At 41.7% G+C, this 19,965-nt stretch overlaps 1 protein-coding gene across 8 annotated transcripts in view; it reads right to left on the reverse strand.

The window, feature by feature from the left end:
• The window catches only part of FBXW2 (F-box and WD repeat domain containing 2), an 86,142-nt gene that overhangs the window by 58,769 nt on the left and 7,408 nt on the right, over positions 1-19,965 (reverse strand). For 7 of the 8 annotated variants that reach the window (XR_011381746.1, XR_011381745.1, XR_011381743.1 and 4 more), the window contains 4 exons: positions 12,342-12,536; positions 9,851-9,984; positions 8,335-8,421; positions 6,829-6,998 (listed from right to left, as the gene is read on the reverse strand). Coding sequence is in view for 4 of the 8 variants with exons in the window: in XM_070056131.1 (XP_069912232.1) it covers positions 6,829-6,998; positions 8,335-8,421; positions 9,851-9,984; positions 12,342-12,536 (586 nt within the window). In the remaining 4 variants the exon portion in view is untranslated. The remainder of the gene's footprint in view (positions 1-6,828; positions 6,999-8,334; positions 8,422-9,850; positions 9,985-12,341; positions 12,537-19,965) is intronic. The other variant, XM_008273380.4, reaches the window with a different exon arrangement.

Consider the following 19,965-nt stretch of genomic DNA (forward strand, 5'->3'; position numbering starts at 1 on the left):
ACAAGAAAAGCTGATGTCCTCTTGTGGGTATTAGGAAAAAAGCTACAAGGTAAGCAGAATCCAAGAGTGCTCTGCGATCATGTGGTTGGGCTCCTGTGGGAAGGAAGGAAGTCAGCCTAGTTTTTCACAAGGACACTATGAAATTAGTGTACATCCAAGACTCAACCAGAATGCGGAGGGCCTGGCGATCAGGACAAGTAAGGAGCAGCTGAAGGCTAATGCTGAGAGCAGTGAAGGATGCAGGGGCAGGGCAACTACGCAGGATCATTACTTGTGAACGGTGCAGGACGCATGAGACAAAGGCCAGACGTTACAGGCTCTAGAAGACAGGAACCAGCATCAAATGAAAAGGATTACAAAGATTTCAGTCTGACACTAGCAAGGGAGGGGACTTTTTTTTTCAACAAACATTTACCTAATGTGCCAGGCAAAGAACATCACAGTTATTAACAAGTATCTTGGTACTCTATACTTTGTGTGTCTTTGTGGGTGCAGTCTGTTGAAATCTTTAGTATTAATTGAAAATGAATCATGATGAAGAATGGGATGGGAGAGAGAGTGGGAGATGGATGGTAGCAGGTAGGAGGGAGGTTATGGAGGGAAAAGCTGCTATAATCCAAAAATTGTACTTTGGAAATTTATATTTATTAAATAAAAGTTGAAAAGAAAAAAAAAGTATCTTGTAAACAACACAGTGAGGCAGAGGCATTTATCCACTGTGACCAGTGAATGAACTGAGGGGACAGTAAAATGTTTTGCCCTGGCCACAAGGCGAACATGAAGCAGATTGAGCTTTGGAGCCCAGACCTGTCAGACTCTGGGACGTATGCTCTGTGGGACGTGTGCTCTGTGGGACGTGTGCTCTGTGGGACGTGTGCTCTGTGGGACGTATGCTCTGTGGGACGTGTGCTCTGTGGGACGTATGCTCTGTTCTCTACATTTAGCTGCTTCCGATGAGGAAGGCAGAGAGCATCTCCAGTTGAGGTGTACAACTCTCTCCTGAATGGAGGGATGACTGCACAAATAAATGGATTCCAACTAAATACCCATTTTCTGAGAGTTACACAGGTTGAGTGCTGGTTGGGCCTGAAAAGGAGACGTACAACAGTCTTCTCACTGAGACTGGGGCGGGCACAGCACACCGCTGTCAGCAGTGAGAACGTACTCAGCACAAACACTGCAAAAGATACAACAGCAACACCAAGGAGTGAGCACGTCATTCTACCTTTTATCAGCTGGACCTGGAAGAGTACCTTTTCTCTTTCCAGAAGAAGAAATGAAACTAGGAATTCCAGAATGAAGAACACTAAAGGCCTCTTGAAATTTTACAAATTTTCTACCATAGGCAGGTGTTTCTCTTAACACTGATAACTCCAGAAAAGAATTGTGTGGTACTGAGAATATCAAGAGAAGTATAAATTTTAGGAAACTAAGAAAATGATTAACAAGGGCTTAAAAAGCAGATCATAGGCCAGTGTTATGGCATAACGGGTAAAGCCAACTAGAGTGCTGGCATCCCATATAGGCCCAGCTGTTCCACTTCCAATCCAACTCCTTGCTAACGCTCCTGGGAAAACAGCAGAAAATGTTCCAAGTACTTGGACCCTTGCACCCACATCAGGGACCCAGAAGAAGCTCCTAGCACACAGCTTTGGAGTGGCCCAGCTCCAGCTGTTGCAACCATTTGGGAAGTGAACCAGTGGATCAAAAATCTCACTTTCTTTCTCTCTCTCTTTCAAATAAATAAATTTAAAGAAAAAAAAAGATTAAGCTCATTTTCCTAGATTGAAAAAGGAACTCTTTTTAAAAGAGGTAGATGGGGCCGGCGCCGCGGCTCACTAGGCTAATCCTCCGCCTAGCGGCACCGGCACACCAGGTTCTAGTCCCGGTCGGGGCGCCGGATTCTGTCCCGGTTTCCCCTCTTCCAGGCCGGCTCTCTGCTGTGGCCAGGGAGTGCAGTGGAGGATGGCCCAGGTGCTTGGGCCCTGCACCCCATGGGAGACCAGGAAAAGCACCTGGCTCCTGGCTCCTGCTATCGGATCAGCGCGGTGCGCCAGCCGCAGTGCGCCGGCCATTGGAGGGTGAACCAATGGCAAAGGAAGACCTTTCTCTCTGTCTCTCTCTCTCACTGTCCACTCTGTCAAAAAAAAAAAAAAAAAAAAAAAGAGGTAGATGGGTACGTTCAAGCGTGACATTAATCCAAAATCAATCACTGAATTATAATATGCACAGATGCACTAGGCCCGATCCCAGGGACAGCAGTAGGTTGGGATTAAGCAAGCATAGGGGAAACAGCGGTTCTAGCCACTGTGCTCCAAATAAGTTCACAATCAGTAACTCCCTCATCATTTTCCATTTGGATGATTATGTTCATTCATTTCACAAATATTGGGAACATGAAGTATGCTAGTCATTGCTGGTATCAGGATTAGGTAGTGAAGAAGACAAACTGAATTTCCTCACCTACAATCTGTCAAAAACAAAATCTATTGCCAAACCCATTTCTCTATTTCCTCACCTGCTCATTGGCCCAAACTGCTCAAGCTAGGAAACAGAGTCATCACCCAATTCTTCTCCATACTTAAATCCTAAATTCAATCACCAAGCTCTACTGACTACCTCCTGAATTTTTTTTCATTTTTTTCTCCATTATCATGCTTTTGCTTGCCGTATTGCCAACAGCTTTCTCCCCAGCTACTCTTAGAATTTTTCAATCAGCTACCTTCACACTAAATCTGATGCTACTACCACTTTGTTTGAGCTTCTACACCCAATGATGCCTCCATACTACCCTCTTACCTCCAGCTACACTGGTGAATTCCTCAAATACACCAGACCCCTTCACCTCCAGGACCTATGAACAGAACAGTCTTGGTCTACAATACTGCTCACTGCACACCAGCTCCTGGCACTTAGTTAAAGGCATACATTTAAAGGTCAACCCAAATAGTTCTTCCTCTAGGAAGTATTCACTTACTTCACAAACAATATGGGCCGTCAACATACCCTGCACTAGGTACTTACTACCAAACCATTAAAAATAATGCACTAGCTTGTGGCCAGCACTGTAAGTAAGTAAAGCTGCTGCCTGCAGTGCTGGCATCCCACATGGGCGCCAGTTCAAGTCCTGGCTGCTCCACTTCCAACCTAGCTCTCTGCTATGGCCTGGGAAAGCAGTCAAAGATTGCCCAAGTCCTTGGGCCCCTGCACCCACATGGGAGACCCGGAAGATGCTCCTGGCTCCTGCCTTCAGAACAGCTCAGCTCCGGCCACTACGGCCAATTGGGGAGTGAACCAGTGGATGGAAGACCCCTCTCTTTCACTCTCTCTCTGCCTCTCCTTCTCTGTGTAACTCTTTCAAATAAATAAATAAATCTAAAAAAAATGCACTAGTTGTTCAATGTCAGCCTTCCTTCATACTGGTTAGTCATTTCCATGTGCTTACTAATAAGTATTTCTGTCACTTCCCAATGCAGAAATAGACAGGTACTAAGTATCAACTAATAAACAAAGCAGTGGTATAACAAACACTACAAATACAAATTCCTATAAGAGACCAAAGGACACTGGGAAAAACCAACTAGAAGGTATGGTAAGCCCTCTATCATCAATTTAAAGCAGGATAAAATTGGAAACACAGAAAACTGGGTGGTTATGGGTATAAGAATTAAGACTAGTGAAGGAGGGCCAGCACTGTAGTGCAGTGGTTTAAAGCCCCCGCCTGCAGTGCTGGCATCCCATATGAGCACTGGTTCGAGTCCCAGCTACTCCACTTCCAATCTGGCTCTTTGCTATGGCCTGGGAAAGTAGTAGAAGATGGCCCTCATTATTGGGCCCCTGCACCCATGTGGGAGACCTGGAAGAAGCTCCTGGTTCCTGGCTTCAGATCAGCTCAGCTCTGGCTGTTGTTGTCATTTGGGGAGTGAACCAGCAGATGGAAGCCCTCTTTCTCTAACTCTGCTTTTCAAATAGGTTAAAAGAAATCTTTAAAAAAAAAAAAAAAAAAAAAAAAAAAAGACTAGTGAAGATGAACAGATTCCAAAGACTGAAATACAAACATGTTGCAGAAGAGATAATACTTTTGATAAGCTTGTGAATCCTTCGACTTTGACCAGATTAGTACTGTAAATAGATTGCCCAGCTGTGCAGTTAGGCTCTTGAACCTAAGAAATCTTGCGTGCTGTAGTAAAGAAACCTAGCTCAAGGCTGGTGCTGTGGTGCAGCTTATGGCTGGTGTTGTGGTGTAGCAGGTTAAGCTACTGCCTGTGACATCAGCATTCCATATGGGTGCAGGTTCCAGTCCTGGCTGCTCCGTTTCCAATCTAGCTCCCTGCTAATGCACCTGGGAAAGCAGCAGAGGATAGTCCAAGTGATTGAGTGCTCCTGCACCCAGATGGGAGACTCAGGTGAAGCTCCTGGCTTTGCTATGGCACTGCTATGACCACTGCAGCCATTTGGGAGTGAACCAGTGGATGAAAGCTCTCTCCCTGTCTCTGTCTCTCTCTCATGCTAACTCTGCCCTTCAAATAAATAAATCTTTAAAAAAAAAAAAAAAAAAAAGTTTGTAGGAAAAAAGAAAACCCAGCTCTAGTTCAAGAGATTGCATCATTATCTCAGACTTACTGTGCAACATGTTGTCACGTGTGTTTTGCTTCTTTTCCGTTAGCTTCAGACCTTAAGCAGCCCTATCTGGTCCTAGCAACTAAGGCCAGAGAACTTACAGCAGGATTCAGAAGAGGCTGGTTTACATTTGAAGGAAAAGAAGCAGAGATAAAATAGCCCCTTTTCAAAGAAAAATAAAATCTACCACTTCTCACCAGGAAACAATCTTGCAGACTTGCCAGGTAAAGTTGGCATATCCAAATACTAAAAACTAACAAGAGGGGCTGGCACTGTGGAGTAGCAGGTAAAGCCACCACCTGCAATGCCAGCATCCCACATGGGTGCTGGTTCGAGTCCCCACTGCTCCACTTCCAATCCAGCTCTCTGCTATGGCCTGGGAAAGCAGTAGAAGATGGCCCAAGTCCTTGGGCCCCTGCACCCACGTGGGAGACCTGGAAGAAGCTCCTGGCTCCTGGCTTCGGATCAGGCCCAGCCCTGGCCATTGCTGCCATCTGGGGAGTGAACCAGCAGATAGAAGACCTCTCTCTCTCTCTCTGACTCTCTGTAATTCTGCCTTTCAAATAATAAATAAATAAAGCTTAAAAAAAAAAGAAAAAAAAAAAACTGACAGAACTTTTACCCAGGACTCTAGACTCTCTATAGGTCTTTCTTAGCAGTAAACATACATGAAAAATGTAGGTGCAGGGTCAAATTCAAACTTTTAGAAACTCTTAAGCATCCAACAATTATGATACCTTTACCCTACTCTCTACCTTCATGCCCCTCCTTTCCAAAATTTCAATTTAAAAGTAAAGCAGTATCAACCTACAAAAAATGTGGTTTTTCCTATGATGATTACTTGGATTTTTTCTTTGCAAAATATCAAGTTCTTCCAAGGGATTCTTTTCTCATATTTTGGGGTCCTTGATTTCCTGGGACATTAAGTACACACCTCCCAGATAATCCAGCCAGGAATGGAGCAACGTTAGACTAAGTGAGATACAGAATGTAGGGCAAGGCCATAGCCCCATCTTGGCTTCAGTTTCCAATCTAAAAAATGAAGATCTTGGACTGATGTTTTCCAGGTCTGTTTTTTTTTTTTCTCAAGCATAATCATCAATCATTCCTAGAAATGTTTCTGACAGCTCTGAAACCTGACTGTTCAGAAATGTTGGTCTGACTCCAGAAGACATGAATGGGGTTCTAACTTTGTCAACAGATGGGGCCTGCCAAAATTCTGCTGGCTAGTAGGATCAGATCCCATTTAAGCTGACCTCAAACAGTCACATTAGAAAAAAAAAATGGAGAGAATGTCCCCCAAGTCAGCATTTCCTGACACGCTGTGGAACATTAACTTTCTGAGCTTTTGTGAGTTGTTACTGCACATGTGCACCACAGGTACGACATAGAGTAGGATAAACAGATTCAAACAGGTTTCTTTACGGAAGCTTCCAGAGTTATTAGTAATGATCCGCCAGGTGCCATACTAAGCCCTTACACAAGCATTTCATTCAATGCTCACTTTATAGATGAGAAAATTGATGCACAGAAGGATTAAGAAACTTACACAACATCACACAGCTCATAAGAGATGGTACCAGATGTTAACCCATCATATAGCACTGGCTTCCATCAGCCTTGAATATGCCAGCAAACACTGCCAATCTCCAAGAGGGGTCTATGTTGGGTCAAAAATCACAAAATTATTTGTCCACAGACCTCTCATTTCTTTGGAAACACTGGAAGTTATATTTTTCTCTAAGTACCACTACTTTTCAATCAGTCAATAAGAAAGCCACTTGATCCCTAGATCCACTGAGGTTGACCAGGCTTGCATAACAATGTAGAATTTCAACTGACTATGAAGAGAACTTTAAAAAAAAAATTAGAATTGGAAAAGATCAGGAAGATCTGTCATCCAGGCCCCTCATCTTCCCGAAAAGCAAGTTAAACCCTGAAAGGGAAAGTGATTTATGACTCAGAGTAGGGGAGGGATTATAACCTAGATATTTAGCTTCCAGGAAACAATCCTTTGTCATTTGCTTATTGCCTCTAAAACAAGTTTTCCACTGTGAGATGCTGACTTTAAATAGACTGGCTTATAACTGATGCAGTAAATATTTCCTAAAAGCAAGCTGTTGGTTGGTACATGCAAATATTTAGTCTTTTCTTTACTACTCAACAGCCAGCATTCAAAGATAAAGCATAAGGTACAAGGAACATTACCTGAGGATATCATAACTGGCAAAGTCCCACTGGTAGAGACCTAGTGCTGAACTACAGACAATGTATTTGCCATCAAAATGAAGTCTTGGCTGAAGGCAGATACTTCTATCCTCAGAGACAGATAATGTCTTTAAGCATTTGCAGTTGATTTCTCTCCCAATTGGCCAAATCTACCAAAAAAAAAGAAAGAAAATGAGAAAAGATAACAGATCACACCACCAACAGAAAACCTTGCCTTAAACAATGTGGCCTGCATTTGCTGAAGTCAGATACAAAGTGCAGCATACTGGGAACATCACAGGTTTTAAAGCCAAAGATCACGTATTCAATTCTTGATTCTTCTGGGTAATTTGGGTCAAAGATTTAACATTCCTGAAGCCCAGTTCTTGCGTGAAGATTAAAGCCTACCGCATGGATTGGTTTGAAAGATGCAATAATGGGGCAGGCATTTGGCATAGCCACTAAGATGGCACCTGAGAGGTCCCCATTGCATGTCAGAGTGCCTGGGTTGGAGGCCTCCCTTGTTCTGCTTCTGATTCCAGCTTCCTTCTAACATACACCCTGGGAGGCAGCAGGTGCCGACGACTCAAGTACCTGGGTCTCTGCTACCCACGTGGGAGACGTGAATTGAGTTCCAGGCTCCTGGCTTTGGCCTGGCCCAGTCCTGGCTGTTGCCAGCATTTGGGAAGTGAACCAGAGGATGGAAGATCTCTGTCTCTGATACTCTCTCTCTCTCTCTCTCTTCCTGCTTTTTAAATAAATAAAATCAATTAAAATTTTTTAAATAAACAAAGAGGCAATAAGAACATATATAAAAATTGTGTAAACTCTTTGCAAATTGTTTCAACAAATGGATATTTATGGTTTCATAGCTTAAGAATTGAGGAGAGCAGGAAGTATGTGTCTTAAGAAAACAGTAAGAATAAGTTGAAACAAATTTCTGTGAATTTCTTTTTCATTTACAAATCATAGTTAGAAACTGCATAGGATACAGAATTAGTGAATCATATCCTAGTCTTTTTTTTTTTAAGATTTATTTATTTGAAAGGCAGAGTGACAGTAAGAGTGAGTGAGAATGAGACAAGAGAGAGAGAGAGAGAGAGAGAGAAAGTATCTTCCATTTGCTGGTTCACTCTCCAAATGGCCACAAGAACCAGGACTGGGCCAGGCTCATGCCAGGAACTCCTTCCAAGTCTTCCAAATGGGTGACAGGGACTTGAGGCCTCAGGCCATCATCTGCTATTTCCACATGCGTGAGCAGAGAGCTGCATCAGAAGCAGAGCAGCCAGGACTCAAATTGGCATTCCAACATAGGATGCAAGCACCCCAGGTAGTGCCTTAAGCCGCCCTAGTCATGTTCTATTCTGATGGATTTAAGACACTGGACTAAGACATTCTCACTTTCCCCTGTGGAGTATTCTCTCTTTGCCATGTCATTTTAATTTTCTTAATAGTCGCCAGTTTTTCTTGATGGGGCAAATTAATAGAAGAAAAAAAAAATCTGACCTTGATCTCGTATTTGTCTGCGCTTAAGAGGATATAGTCTCCAGGGCTATGCAACAGAGATTTGACTTTGCACTTCTGCAAAACCACCTGCAAATATAAACATCCATGTTACAGAAACATCTGTTTAATGGTCTTCTATAGTGATTTTCATTTTTTTAATTAAAATATGAAAATGAGCTTGAAATGACACAGTACTGTAGAATAGCTAAACTATAATCCCATTACTAAATTTCTGTTATTAGCAGTATCTACAAGTATCCAATACTGGCAGCATTTAACCTTACCTATAATCTGGAAGAGAGAACTAGTAAGTCATATATGATGGGCACACACCCACTCATCTCCCCAGACTACAGTATAGCTCCAAGGGCCTTCTTCCAGGTCATCAAATGTTCCAAGTTCTTTCCTATCCCTAGCCCTGTACACATACTGCACATTCTAAAGCACTCTTTCCACAGCTACCACCTTTTCGATTTTTACGTCTGTACCTTCTCAAAAAGCTTTCCTTGAACTAGTTACTCTCACAGAAATTAACACAAATTGTAATTATATCATTTAAAATCACTGTTTAATAACTATTTATCCTCCTAGACTAACATCTGTAAGAGTAAAGCCTGGGTATATTTTTCTAGCTCCTGTATCCTCAGACCCTCAAGTTCAAGGAAATGCATCACATGGCACAGTCACTATTAATGCTGCATGTGAGCCCCACAATAACCTTTGGAACTAGAAGACATCATGATATTTTGCTACAGGTCTTGTAAACTTTTCTTAGCCTCACTTCTTTTTTCCAAGACTGAAAAGCATTCTTTTTTTCAAAATGGAAATTGCTTTTCTGATTAAAAGACAAAAATGTTCTTCCAAAAAAGCACCCACAATCTCATCAGAAATAATCTCCTTAAAAATACTGGTGCATAGCCGGCGCTGTGGCTCAATAGGCTAATCCTCCACCTTGCGACGCCGGCACACCGGGTTCTAGTCCCGGTCGGGGCGCCGGATTCTGTCCCGGTTGCCCCTCTTCCAGGCCGGCTCTCTGCTATGGCCAGGGAGTGCAGTGGAGGATGGCCCAGGTGCTTGGGCCCTGCACCCCATGGGAGACCAGGAAAAGCACCTGGATCCTGGCTCCTGCCATTGGATCAGCGCGGTGCGCTGGCTGCAGCGGCGGCCATTGGAGGGTGAACCAACGGCAAAGGAAGACCTTTCTCTCTGTCTCTCTCTCTCACTGTCCACTCTGCCTGTCAAAAAAAAAAAAAAAAAAAAAAAAAAAAATACTGGTGCATAAACACATTAAAAATGTTCAGATATCATGGGCATTTTTCCCTGTCCATAAGTCACTCATCGATTAAACTACTGAGACCTTCTACATGCTGGTCACTGGGGTATACCATCAAACTTTGTGATTATGACTATTCTGTCTTAGGATTAATTTCCACTTACAGGGTAGTATTCACATCCCCCACTTCCCACCACCCACAAGAAGTCTGCCATCAAAGAGATGTCTTCTCAGTCTTCCTACCTTGGTGACCCACTCCGTGTGCCCAGTGAGTGTGTTCAGGCATGTCCCAGCAGATAAAGCCCATACTTTCACAGTGAAGTCTGCAGAGCCGCTCACCAAGATATCCAGTTCATCATTGTAGTCCACGCTAAACACTAGTACATACAGATACACAAAATTAAAACACATGCCTCTGTCAGTGGTAAAAAAAAAAAAAAAAAAAAAAAAAGAGTTCAATAACATTTAGTCTCCCTAGCTTCCCAATTACATAATTTCCCAACCAAAGCCACTATAAGAATGGGACTATTCCATTAGCAATTTTATGATTTAAAAAATCCATTTCAAATTCTTGTTACCGGGCTGGCATTGTAGTGTAGCAGGTGAAGCCATTGCTATATGGGTACTGATTCGAGTCCCAGGTGCTCTACTTCCAATCTGACTCTTTACTAATATGTCTGCAAAAGCAGAGGAAGATGGCCCAAGTGCTTGGGCTCCTATCAACCACATGGGAGACTCGGATGGAGTTTCAGCCTGGTCCAGACCTGGCCGTGCAGCCATCTTGGGGGGTGAACCAGCAAATGGAAGATCGATTCTCTGTCTGTGTCTTTCTCTCTCTCTCTGTCTCTCCCTATCTGTAACTCTGCTTTTCAAACAAATAAAGCTTTTAAAAAAGAAAAAAACTGTTGCTATTATTACAGATTATTTTAAGCTTGGAACATTCCAGAAACAATACAATTTCTTGTATTTGTATTTGCTTTCAAGTAGGGCAAAACCAGTACTGGAGATATTGGTATCCCTTCTCAGGCCTGCCTGCCTGCCTGACACTACACAAAGCTATCTACTTTATGCAGGAAAACAGAATATAACTGGCCCTGCTCAGATACGCACTGACAGTAAGACAAAACATAAAGAATATAAGTTGCAAAACAGTACCCAGACTCAAGAAAGGCCAATGTAAAGAGAATCAAAGGGGGAGGGGGAATCTCAAAGGTCACACTAAGGCATTCACTCAAAACAGTGGCTCAATTTCTTTATGGCTCTATCCCAGCACCTAAGTTAGTGTCTGCAGTAGAGCCAGTACTCAAATACTTGTTTTTAAATGTCTGTCGGGCTCTACAGGAACACCAAGGACGCAGAGACAATGATACTGTTCCTTTCTTTAATTAAGGAACACACTCTAAGTTAGGGATTGAGGAGGGAGTCCAGAAAAAAATAAATGTTTACCTCTTGCTAGGGGAACACCAAGGAGAATGACTAACTCTGCCCAGGGGTATCAGGGAGGACTTCAGGGAAGAGGCAATAACGGTGATGAGCCCTGAAGGATGAGCAGAGTTTATCAAGAAAAGAAAGAATACTGCAGGTAGAGGGGTCAGCAAAAACATGGAGTTAAGATAAGCGGCAGCAATGTCCAGGGAACAGCAAGTAGAAAATTTTTTAGATCGAAGTTGATCAGGAATAAAATCACTAGAAGTCATGGTACATTTTGACACTGTGGAATACTACACTCTGTAATATGTAAGTTCCATACTAAGCCATACACCTTCAAATGTCAATCTCTAAAACCAGCGATTGGTAGCAGACAGCAAAGACTAAAGCTGAGTTTACATTAAAGAATATTGAGTACTAGGCACATAAAGTACAAGAAACTCAAGACACAAGGGTAAACAAGCCAGGCAGGGCCCTTGTCCTACAGAGCTACAGTCCGGGAGGAATCGGGATTACCACCCTTATTTGCATGATGGGTGTTCTGGGCATCTTACAGCAGAGGGCCCAACCTGTTCACAGAGGACTGTTCACAAACGTGATGCTTAAGAGTGGAGACTGATTCTCAGAGGCTAAAGCAGTGGGCAAATGCAAAAAGAAGAAGGGAGCTGCAGCACAGAAGTCTGGGAAATAGCTTAATACGATTTCCACACAAAGCTCCAAAATACAGGAGAGAGAGAAGTTCAAATCTCAAGGCTATATTAAAGAAGTCAGTTCTCTGCAAAATAAGGCTCCTGTATATTTCTTAGGGACTATGCAATCATCTGTTTATCTCTAGGTGGTTACCTTTTAATCAGATGTTAATCAAGCTCCAACCAGATGTAATCTATAGACCACACAACCTGGGAACCACCATCACTCCAAAGGATTTTCTGCTTTAATTCCACAAATAAAGTGGTCTGAATTTACAAGCACAGGACTTACTCAAATTTGGAGATAGGGAATCTGATAAAAGCAAAGATGACTGACTGTTCAACATTATATAAATGAAATAGGAAGGAGGGAGAACTACCCTTCCCAACGTAAGAGTAGATAGAATTTGTAAATGGGCCAGGAGGGGAAGAGCAAAAGTGGGGAGAGCATCCCATATACGACTAACTGGAATAAAGGGAGCAACTGCAGTGCCTGAGGAAGAAGAAGGGGGAAAGACGGGATAAATGGAAAAGGAAAAAAGTTTCACATTCTTGGCCTATGGCTTTAAAGATGAGGTTAGAGCAATTTTAAAAACCCTTGAAAAAGGGCAACCCACCCGCCCCCGTGTGCCCCCGGAAGTGCTGGGTCCGGGCTCCAGAACTCCACTCCCAGCACGCCACAGTGTTGTCAAAGGAGCCTGTCACAAGCTTCTGCTCGTCAAACTTCACTGCTGCACAAGTGTGGGTCTGGATGCCATAAACACATTGCCCTGTGCTCACATCCCACAGCTTTGCAGACAAGTCATCTGACCCTTCAAGAGAAAAACAGGGAGGTTAATAAGAAAAGGCATATTAAAAAGACAAAGTCAATCTTCAAACCAAAGTATTCTTAAAAGAGAACATTAATGGTCACCTTTTCCAGCACTTTGACTTTATGGCTGAGAAAACCAAAGAACGAAGAGTCCCAGTTGCATGACTTGCTAAGTCATGAAAACAGTGTCAAATGCACTGAATGCACTGTGGGGGCTGGCATGGTGGTGTAGCGGGTAAAGCTGCTGCCTGCAGTGCCGGCATCCCATATGGGTGCCGGTTTGAGTCCTGGCTGCTCCTCTTCCGATCCAGCTCTCTGCTATGGCCTGGGAGGGCAGCGGAAGATGGCCCAACTGTTTGGGCCTATGCACCAGCGTGGGAGACCTGGAAGAAGCTCCTGGCTTCTGGCTTCACATTGGCCCAGCTCCAGCCTGGCTACTGCAGCCATCTGGGGAGTGAGTCAGCAGATGAAAAACTTCTCTCTCTCTCCCTGCCTCTGCCTCTCTGTAACTCTGCCTTCCAAATAAATTAATTAATTAAAAAAAATCAAGACTTGGGGGCTGGCGCTGTGGCGCAGTGGGTTAAAACCCTGGCCTGACGCGCCGGCATCCCATATGGGCACCGGTTCTAGTCCCGGCTGCTCCTCTTCCAATCTAGCTCTCTGCTATGGCCTGGGAAAGCAGTAGAAGATGGCTCAAGTCCTTGGGCCCCTGCACCCACATGGGAGACCTGGAAGAAGCTTCTGGCTCCTGGCTTCGGATCGGCGCAGCTCCAGCCGTTGCGGTCATCTGGGGAGTGAACCATCGGATGGAAGACCTCTCCCTCTCTGTCTATACCTCTCTCTATAACTCTGTCTTTCAAATAAATAAAATAAATCTTTAAAAAAAAAAAGGAACAAAGATATAAAGATTTTCAGCCACATGTGCACTGTTAGAGGTAACATAAAAAAAAAATCAAGACTTGGTTTTAATTAAGTTTAAAATCCTAATAACTAACTCATGTCTCACAATTTACCTTTAATAAAACTCAATAAAGAAAAAGACATCGGTACTATAATAAAAACATAGTACCCTAGGAAAGCACTAAATCATCAGTTTTCTAAAAGCTGAAAAGACTTCACAAAGTCAGCCACAATTCCACCTTTCATAAAGGGCCATTGTTTCAGAAAATGAAAAATAGTTACCACTTATGAAAGAGCTTGAACACTGAAATGATGAATGTATTTGTCACCCTGCTATTTTGTAAGACTTGGCTGGTGATTCTCAATGGACAGGAGAGATCAGAACCATGAGGGTTCTTTTATCAAAACACACAAACAGGGCTCTAAGAGAATTCTAATTTAGAATCTAAGAGATTCTAATTTAGGCTACCTTAGGTAGAATCCAATAATCTTAAAATTTCCAGGCTACTCTAACTCATCAGTATTTTGAAAATCAATGGTCTAAAACAACGCTGCCCAACAGAAATATAATGCACACCATATATGTAATTTAAAATGTACTAAAAAAGTGTAAATGAATGAAAATAATTATCTAAGTAAATGTAAAAAATATTATCATTTTAACATATAATCAGTATAAAATTTATTGAGAAATTTTATATTCTTTTACAATCTGTCTTCTAAGTCTGGCATTTCATATTTCACATCACAAGTTGGTTTAGCCACAGCTCAACTATTCAAAAGCCACAGGGACCAATGGCTACCTCACTGGATAGCACAGGTCTAGATAGTCTGCACAGCAAATACGAGGAGGGGATAAAAAGAGAAAAGGCCTCATGAAACTGAACAGTCCTCATGTACACGTTCTACAAACACGAATGCAAACATGCCTTAGAACAAAATGAATGCAACTGGAAAACATTACACTTAAGTAAAATAAGCCAGCCCCAAAAGGACAGATACCACATGTTCTCCCTGATCTGTGGTAACTAATAGAGCACTTTTTAAAAGGTAATCTATAGAAGCAAAAATGACAGCTTGAGATGCAATGACTTTGAACAGTCCATCTTGACTGAAGAACATTTTTTTTCATACTATTTGTTGAACTCTTTAATTAGTATAGAGTTAATCTTATGTACATAAAGTTAATTGAAAATAGATCTTAGTAAAAAATAAAAAAATGGAAATGGGAGGAAGAGGAGGAAGAAGCGTGGGAGTGCAGGTAGAGTGGGAAGAATCACTATATTCCTAAAATTGTATTTATGAATTATATGATGTTTGTATTCCTTAAACAAAGGGTTTCTGGGAAGGGGGAAAGAACATGCCTTAGAAGCCAGCACGACTGGCTCCTCAACTACACTTCTCTTGTTTTTAGTATGGAATTGTTTGAGGAAGGAATTTCGAGGTTAAAAAAAAAAAAAAAAAGAAAAGAAAAAGGAACAGTATATACTAGAAGTTGGCAAAACTTCCATAAAAGACCAGACGGTACCTATTTCGGGCTCTGGAAGACACAGTCTGCTGAAATTACTCTGTTCTGCTGGATGTGGTCCACAGTCTATAGCTTGCCAATCCCTGGGTTATACCTATTAACCTTCCTACTATGCATCTCTATATATTACAAAAATACGTGTGGTCAATTAATAAAGAACTTCTAAGGATCGAGGATTATAGACAAGGTTTGTCAAAATGCATTGCCTAAAACATGAACACTGGTTATAAAAACAGTTCAGTCTGACTGTGAAACAGTGACAAAGTCAGGCTGGAGAACTGGGTCAAGGGGATGTTTAACCAGACCTTATTTGCATTTCTGAAAGATCACTGCATCGTGGAAAATGATTTGGGGGAATGGCAAAACTGGAGGCAAGATGGCTGGATAAACTAGGGGAAAGGATAAACAAAATGTGGTATACGCCTATTTGTACAACACAACATTATTTAATCTTAAAAAGAAATGAAATTCTGACACACGGTATGACACAGAGGAACACTGAGTATATCAAACTAAGTGAAACAGGCCAGTCACAAAAGAACACTGCATTATTCCACTAACATGAGGTTCCTAGAACAGATGAAATGCAGACAGAAAGTAGAATGGGGGTGGTCACTGGCTAGGGGGAGGGTGACTGGGCAGTTAAGTATTTATGTGGTACAGTTCAGTTTGGGAAGATGAAAGAAGCTCTACATGGTTGAAGCTAATAGTTGCACGATGTACTTAATGACACAGACAGCACACTTAAAAAGGACAAATTTTATAATGCATGCTTTACCACAATTTGGAAAAAAAACAAAACATACTAGGAAGAAATTTTCCAAACTAATTATTTAACTAGTTTATACAGGAAAATGTTGTCAAAAACAATCAGGGGGCCAGCATTGTGACGTAGCAGGTTAGGCTACCATCTGCAATGCCCGGATCCCATGTGGGCGTGGGATGGAGTCCTGGCTGCTCCATTTCTGATCCAGCTCCCTGCTAATGTGCCTGGAAAGGCAGCAGAGGATGGTCCAAGTGCTTGGGCCCCAGCACCCACATGGTAGACCCAGATGAACATCCTGGCTTTGGTCTGCGTTGTGGCTATTTGGCCATTTGGGGAGTGAACTAGCTGATAGAAGATCTTTCTGTTTCTCCCTCTCTCTGTGGCTCTACCTGTCAAGTAAAATAAAAACATCTTAAAATAATAATAACCAGATTAAGTTCCATTATTCAGGGGGTACAAGTCTATTCCTAATTGGTAATCACTTAGCAGCCACAATTCTCAACCCTTTTCTGGCTTTACGTTGACCTCTCCTCTGGACTCCCACTTACCGCATCAACCAACTCAACTTGTTTTCAGAGGCTGATGCAGTCTACAGGTGATGGACGATTCAATAAATGTGGACTTTTACATTTCATGAGAAAAAAAAATCCTCTTGAAAACAAAAGATGAGTATGTACAAAGATAGACAGGAAAATGAGCTGTAACCCAAATGGAGCAGGCTATCTTATCAAGTTTAAGTTTAAATATTTAACTAGTAGAATAAGATCTCAGATCTCAGCTCTCAACCCCCTCTCGGAAGCACCGGCCTCTGCTGACCAAATGAATATACATCACAGTGCCTCTTTAACAGGCGAGCCTCCTGCTCTAGGTACTCTTCATCCCTGTTCTGGTCCCTTCACCTCTCTCCTTGGTCTAAGTATACTCTTCAAATAGCTCTATTCTCTCCCATCTCTAAATCTCCTTTTAAAATTTCACTGTTTCAGCCACAGCTGGGATGTGACTGACTCCTAAAGCTTTCTGTCTAGCTCTGAATATTCCAAGCCCAGACCCGGTATTGCTAAATACTGTGGCGTATCCACTTAAATATATAGAACAGGCAACTGAATTCAGTTCATCCCAACTGAACTCCATCTACCCTCTCAAATGTCTTCATTTTCTTTTTCTTCTTTTTTTTTTTTTTTTTTTTTTTTGACAGGCAGAGTTAGACAGTGAGAGAGAGAGAGAGAAAGGTCTTCCTTTAGCCGTTGGTTTACCCCCAAAATGGCTGCTACGGCCGGCGCACCGCGCAGATTCAAACCCAGGAGTCAGGTGCTTCCTCCTGGTCTTCCATGTGGGTGCAGGGCCCAAGCACTTGGGCCATCCTCCACTGCCTTCCTGGGCCACAGCAGAGAGCTGGACTGGAAGAGGGGCAACCAGGACAGAATCTAGTGCCCCGACCAGGACTAGAACCTGGGGTGCTGGCGTCGCAGGTGGAGGATTAACCTAGTGAGTCACGGCACCTGCCTCAAATGTCTTCATTTTCTAGTCTCGTTATTGGAACTGCTATCTTCCCAGGCTATTATTTTCTTAAGGCTAGAAACTTTAACCACTTCTGAAATCTCTCTTCCCCTTGCCACACTAAACCACTGCCAAATCCTGTCAATTCTACTTTAACAGCTGTTCTATTCCACTGCTCCCTTTTAAAACCTCTGCTTCTACTATCCTAACTCTAGACCCCTCTTTCCTAACCTAAACTGTATCAGGCTGAGAGTAATTTGAAAGCTCAAACCTAAGAGGTTCTGAGACCTCTCTTAAGAGGTCTCAATAAGAGTCACATCAACTCCTTAGAAAAAAATTTAGAAATGTGTGGAGGTGGTTTCCGTCGTCATGACGATGGAGGAGGGAGCATTACTGGTAGCTACTGGGCAGAAACCAGGAATGTTGGATACTGTGTACTATCTCAGCACAAAAAAGAATGGTTTTGCATTTTATATGACTTCCTGATAATTATGCCAGATATTCATAAGTATGGAGATTATTTTTAGTTATTTAAATCTAGAACCTGTCCCACAAAGCATATTTGTAGTGTAACTTCGTAATGAATTTTTTATGACTGCAACTGCCAGATAAATTGAAGGTAATTGCTTTGTTGGCAATTTTGTGAAATTTTTCACGCACTGGGAAGATCATATCACTGACGGTTCTTTGACACAAATGCAGCATGCATTTATAACTGTCAAGTTCATGATGACAGCACACATAAATGCAAACATGTGATTACTTCATGTCTTCTTGTATATCCAGGCTTAGCATCACAGTTTTAGATGTGCACGTAGTATTTTAATTACAGTCCTCTTATTTCTCCTTGGTACCAGAGTTTAGGCATTATATTGACTTTTAAAATGTGTTTTGTACAGATAACTTATTTCTCTGAATAGACACTATAAAAAGTATTATACAAAGAATTGGATCTGACACAAGTAAGAAATATTGGTCTACTTGAAGTAGAAAGCTCTAACCCTGAACCTTTTTCTGCTCAGAAAACTTTCATGACTCTTTTGCTTACAGACTGTCCAAACTCATGTTCCCAGGACTCAAGACACTTCACAACACAGCCTATTTCTTCAGATTACATTCCAAGACTCCGTGATATTCGAATAGTCCCACTAAAATGAATTCTCTCTACTTTCTTCCTACATGTTCCATGCTTCTTAGCCCCTTCTATGCCTTTGCCTTTCCTTCCTATCAGAAAGCCCATATTCTGTATCTCAGCTCTCTAAAAACTATGCAGTGCCTCAGGCCCCAACGTAAACACCGCTCACGTTTCCCAGATGGAAGAAATTATTCCTTCCTCTGAACAATCACGTGGTTTTTATTCCATATAATTTAACTGCATCATTTTAGCTCTTGTATAGCTCTTGATTTTATTATTCAACCATAAATCAGAGGTCATAATACAGCAGCTTACAGGTTGAACATGACTCAACCACAGTATTTTTAAAGTATCATTAATATTTAAAATCAATACAAGAGTACTTCAAAAAGTTCATGAATATGGAATTAAAAAGATAAATCTATTTTGGTGCAAAAAATTTCTGAAACCCATGCATAGTTTTTTTCATAATCACACTCAAGAACCTTTTGAAGATCCATACTTTAAAAAAAAAAATCTGACACTTCGCTTAAAAATTCAAATTTGGCAACTCTGAATGTGAAACCCACATGACACGACTTCACTACAATGAGGCGGCAGCTACACTCTTTAGAAAGCCAGGTGTTTTCTGCTTTGCCACAATCCACACAGAGACTTTCACCCAAGGAAGGTCACATCCTGATTCCAATGTATACGTTCTCTAAGGAAAAGAACTGCTGTGATCCATCTGTGTGTGCCCTCATATTGCCTTCCAAATGGTAAGCATTTCATAAATACTGAGTATCACAAGGAATAATGAGTCCCTTTCTCAACATTTCATAAACTGCAGAAGAGGACTAGCTTAATCTGTACCATGTCAGTCATTCACATTAGCCGTCACTGTCTCTGGTAAAACTTTCTTACTATTTGTTCAAGGTACTAATCTAAGTCACTGTAAACTTGCTGCCAAATTCAGGATTTCACAACTAAACCACAGTGAAAATTCAAGCTCTTAAGAAACAACATGACACAAAACATATGTAATTGTGTAACAAGTACTTCTCTCACAAGTCAAGTCTCAGGGTTGCTGCTATTAGAAAATTAAATCAATGCTTTAGATCATTTTCAATAGCCACAGCATAATTTTCAATATGAAAACCTGTTGAATTCACTTAGAATAAAAATAACACACAGGTCCATCTAGAGAATAATCTTAAAACAAAGGGTAGACTCCACTTATTGTAGATACTAACTTTCCAGATAGAGAATTCAGTGAACATTTCCTATTTACCTCTGTTCCAAGTTATTATGCTTTATGGAATTTCAAAAATGAAGTTTGATGAAAGAAGAAAATAATAAACTAGAAGTGGTCCTGAAAACAATGAGTCACCTGCCAGTATGTACCTGAATGAGAAAGAACTCTAAGCTCCAAGACAATATTGCATCTTAATCTTAAAAGAAAAACACCTGCCATAGATCATGAGGCGAAAAGGACATGGAAAAGTCATCACAACTGGGAAAGTACATCGAAGTACAGACAAATAGATACTGTTCTACTAATCAGGCTCATAAAACAGAGAAAATAAAATACATATGGAATGAATTCAGGATGACAAACCATGCAA

This window comes from Oryctolagus cuniculus, chromosome 1, assembly GCF_964237555.1.
Source record: "Oryctolagus cuniculus chromosome 1, mOryCun1.1, whole genome shotgun sequence".
Classification (NCBI taxonomy): Eukaryota; Metazoa; Chordata; class Mammalia; order Lagomorpha; family Leporidae; genus Oryctolagus; species Oryctolagus cuniculus.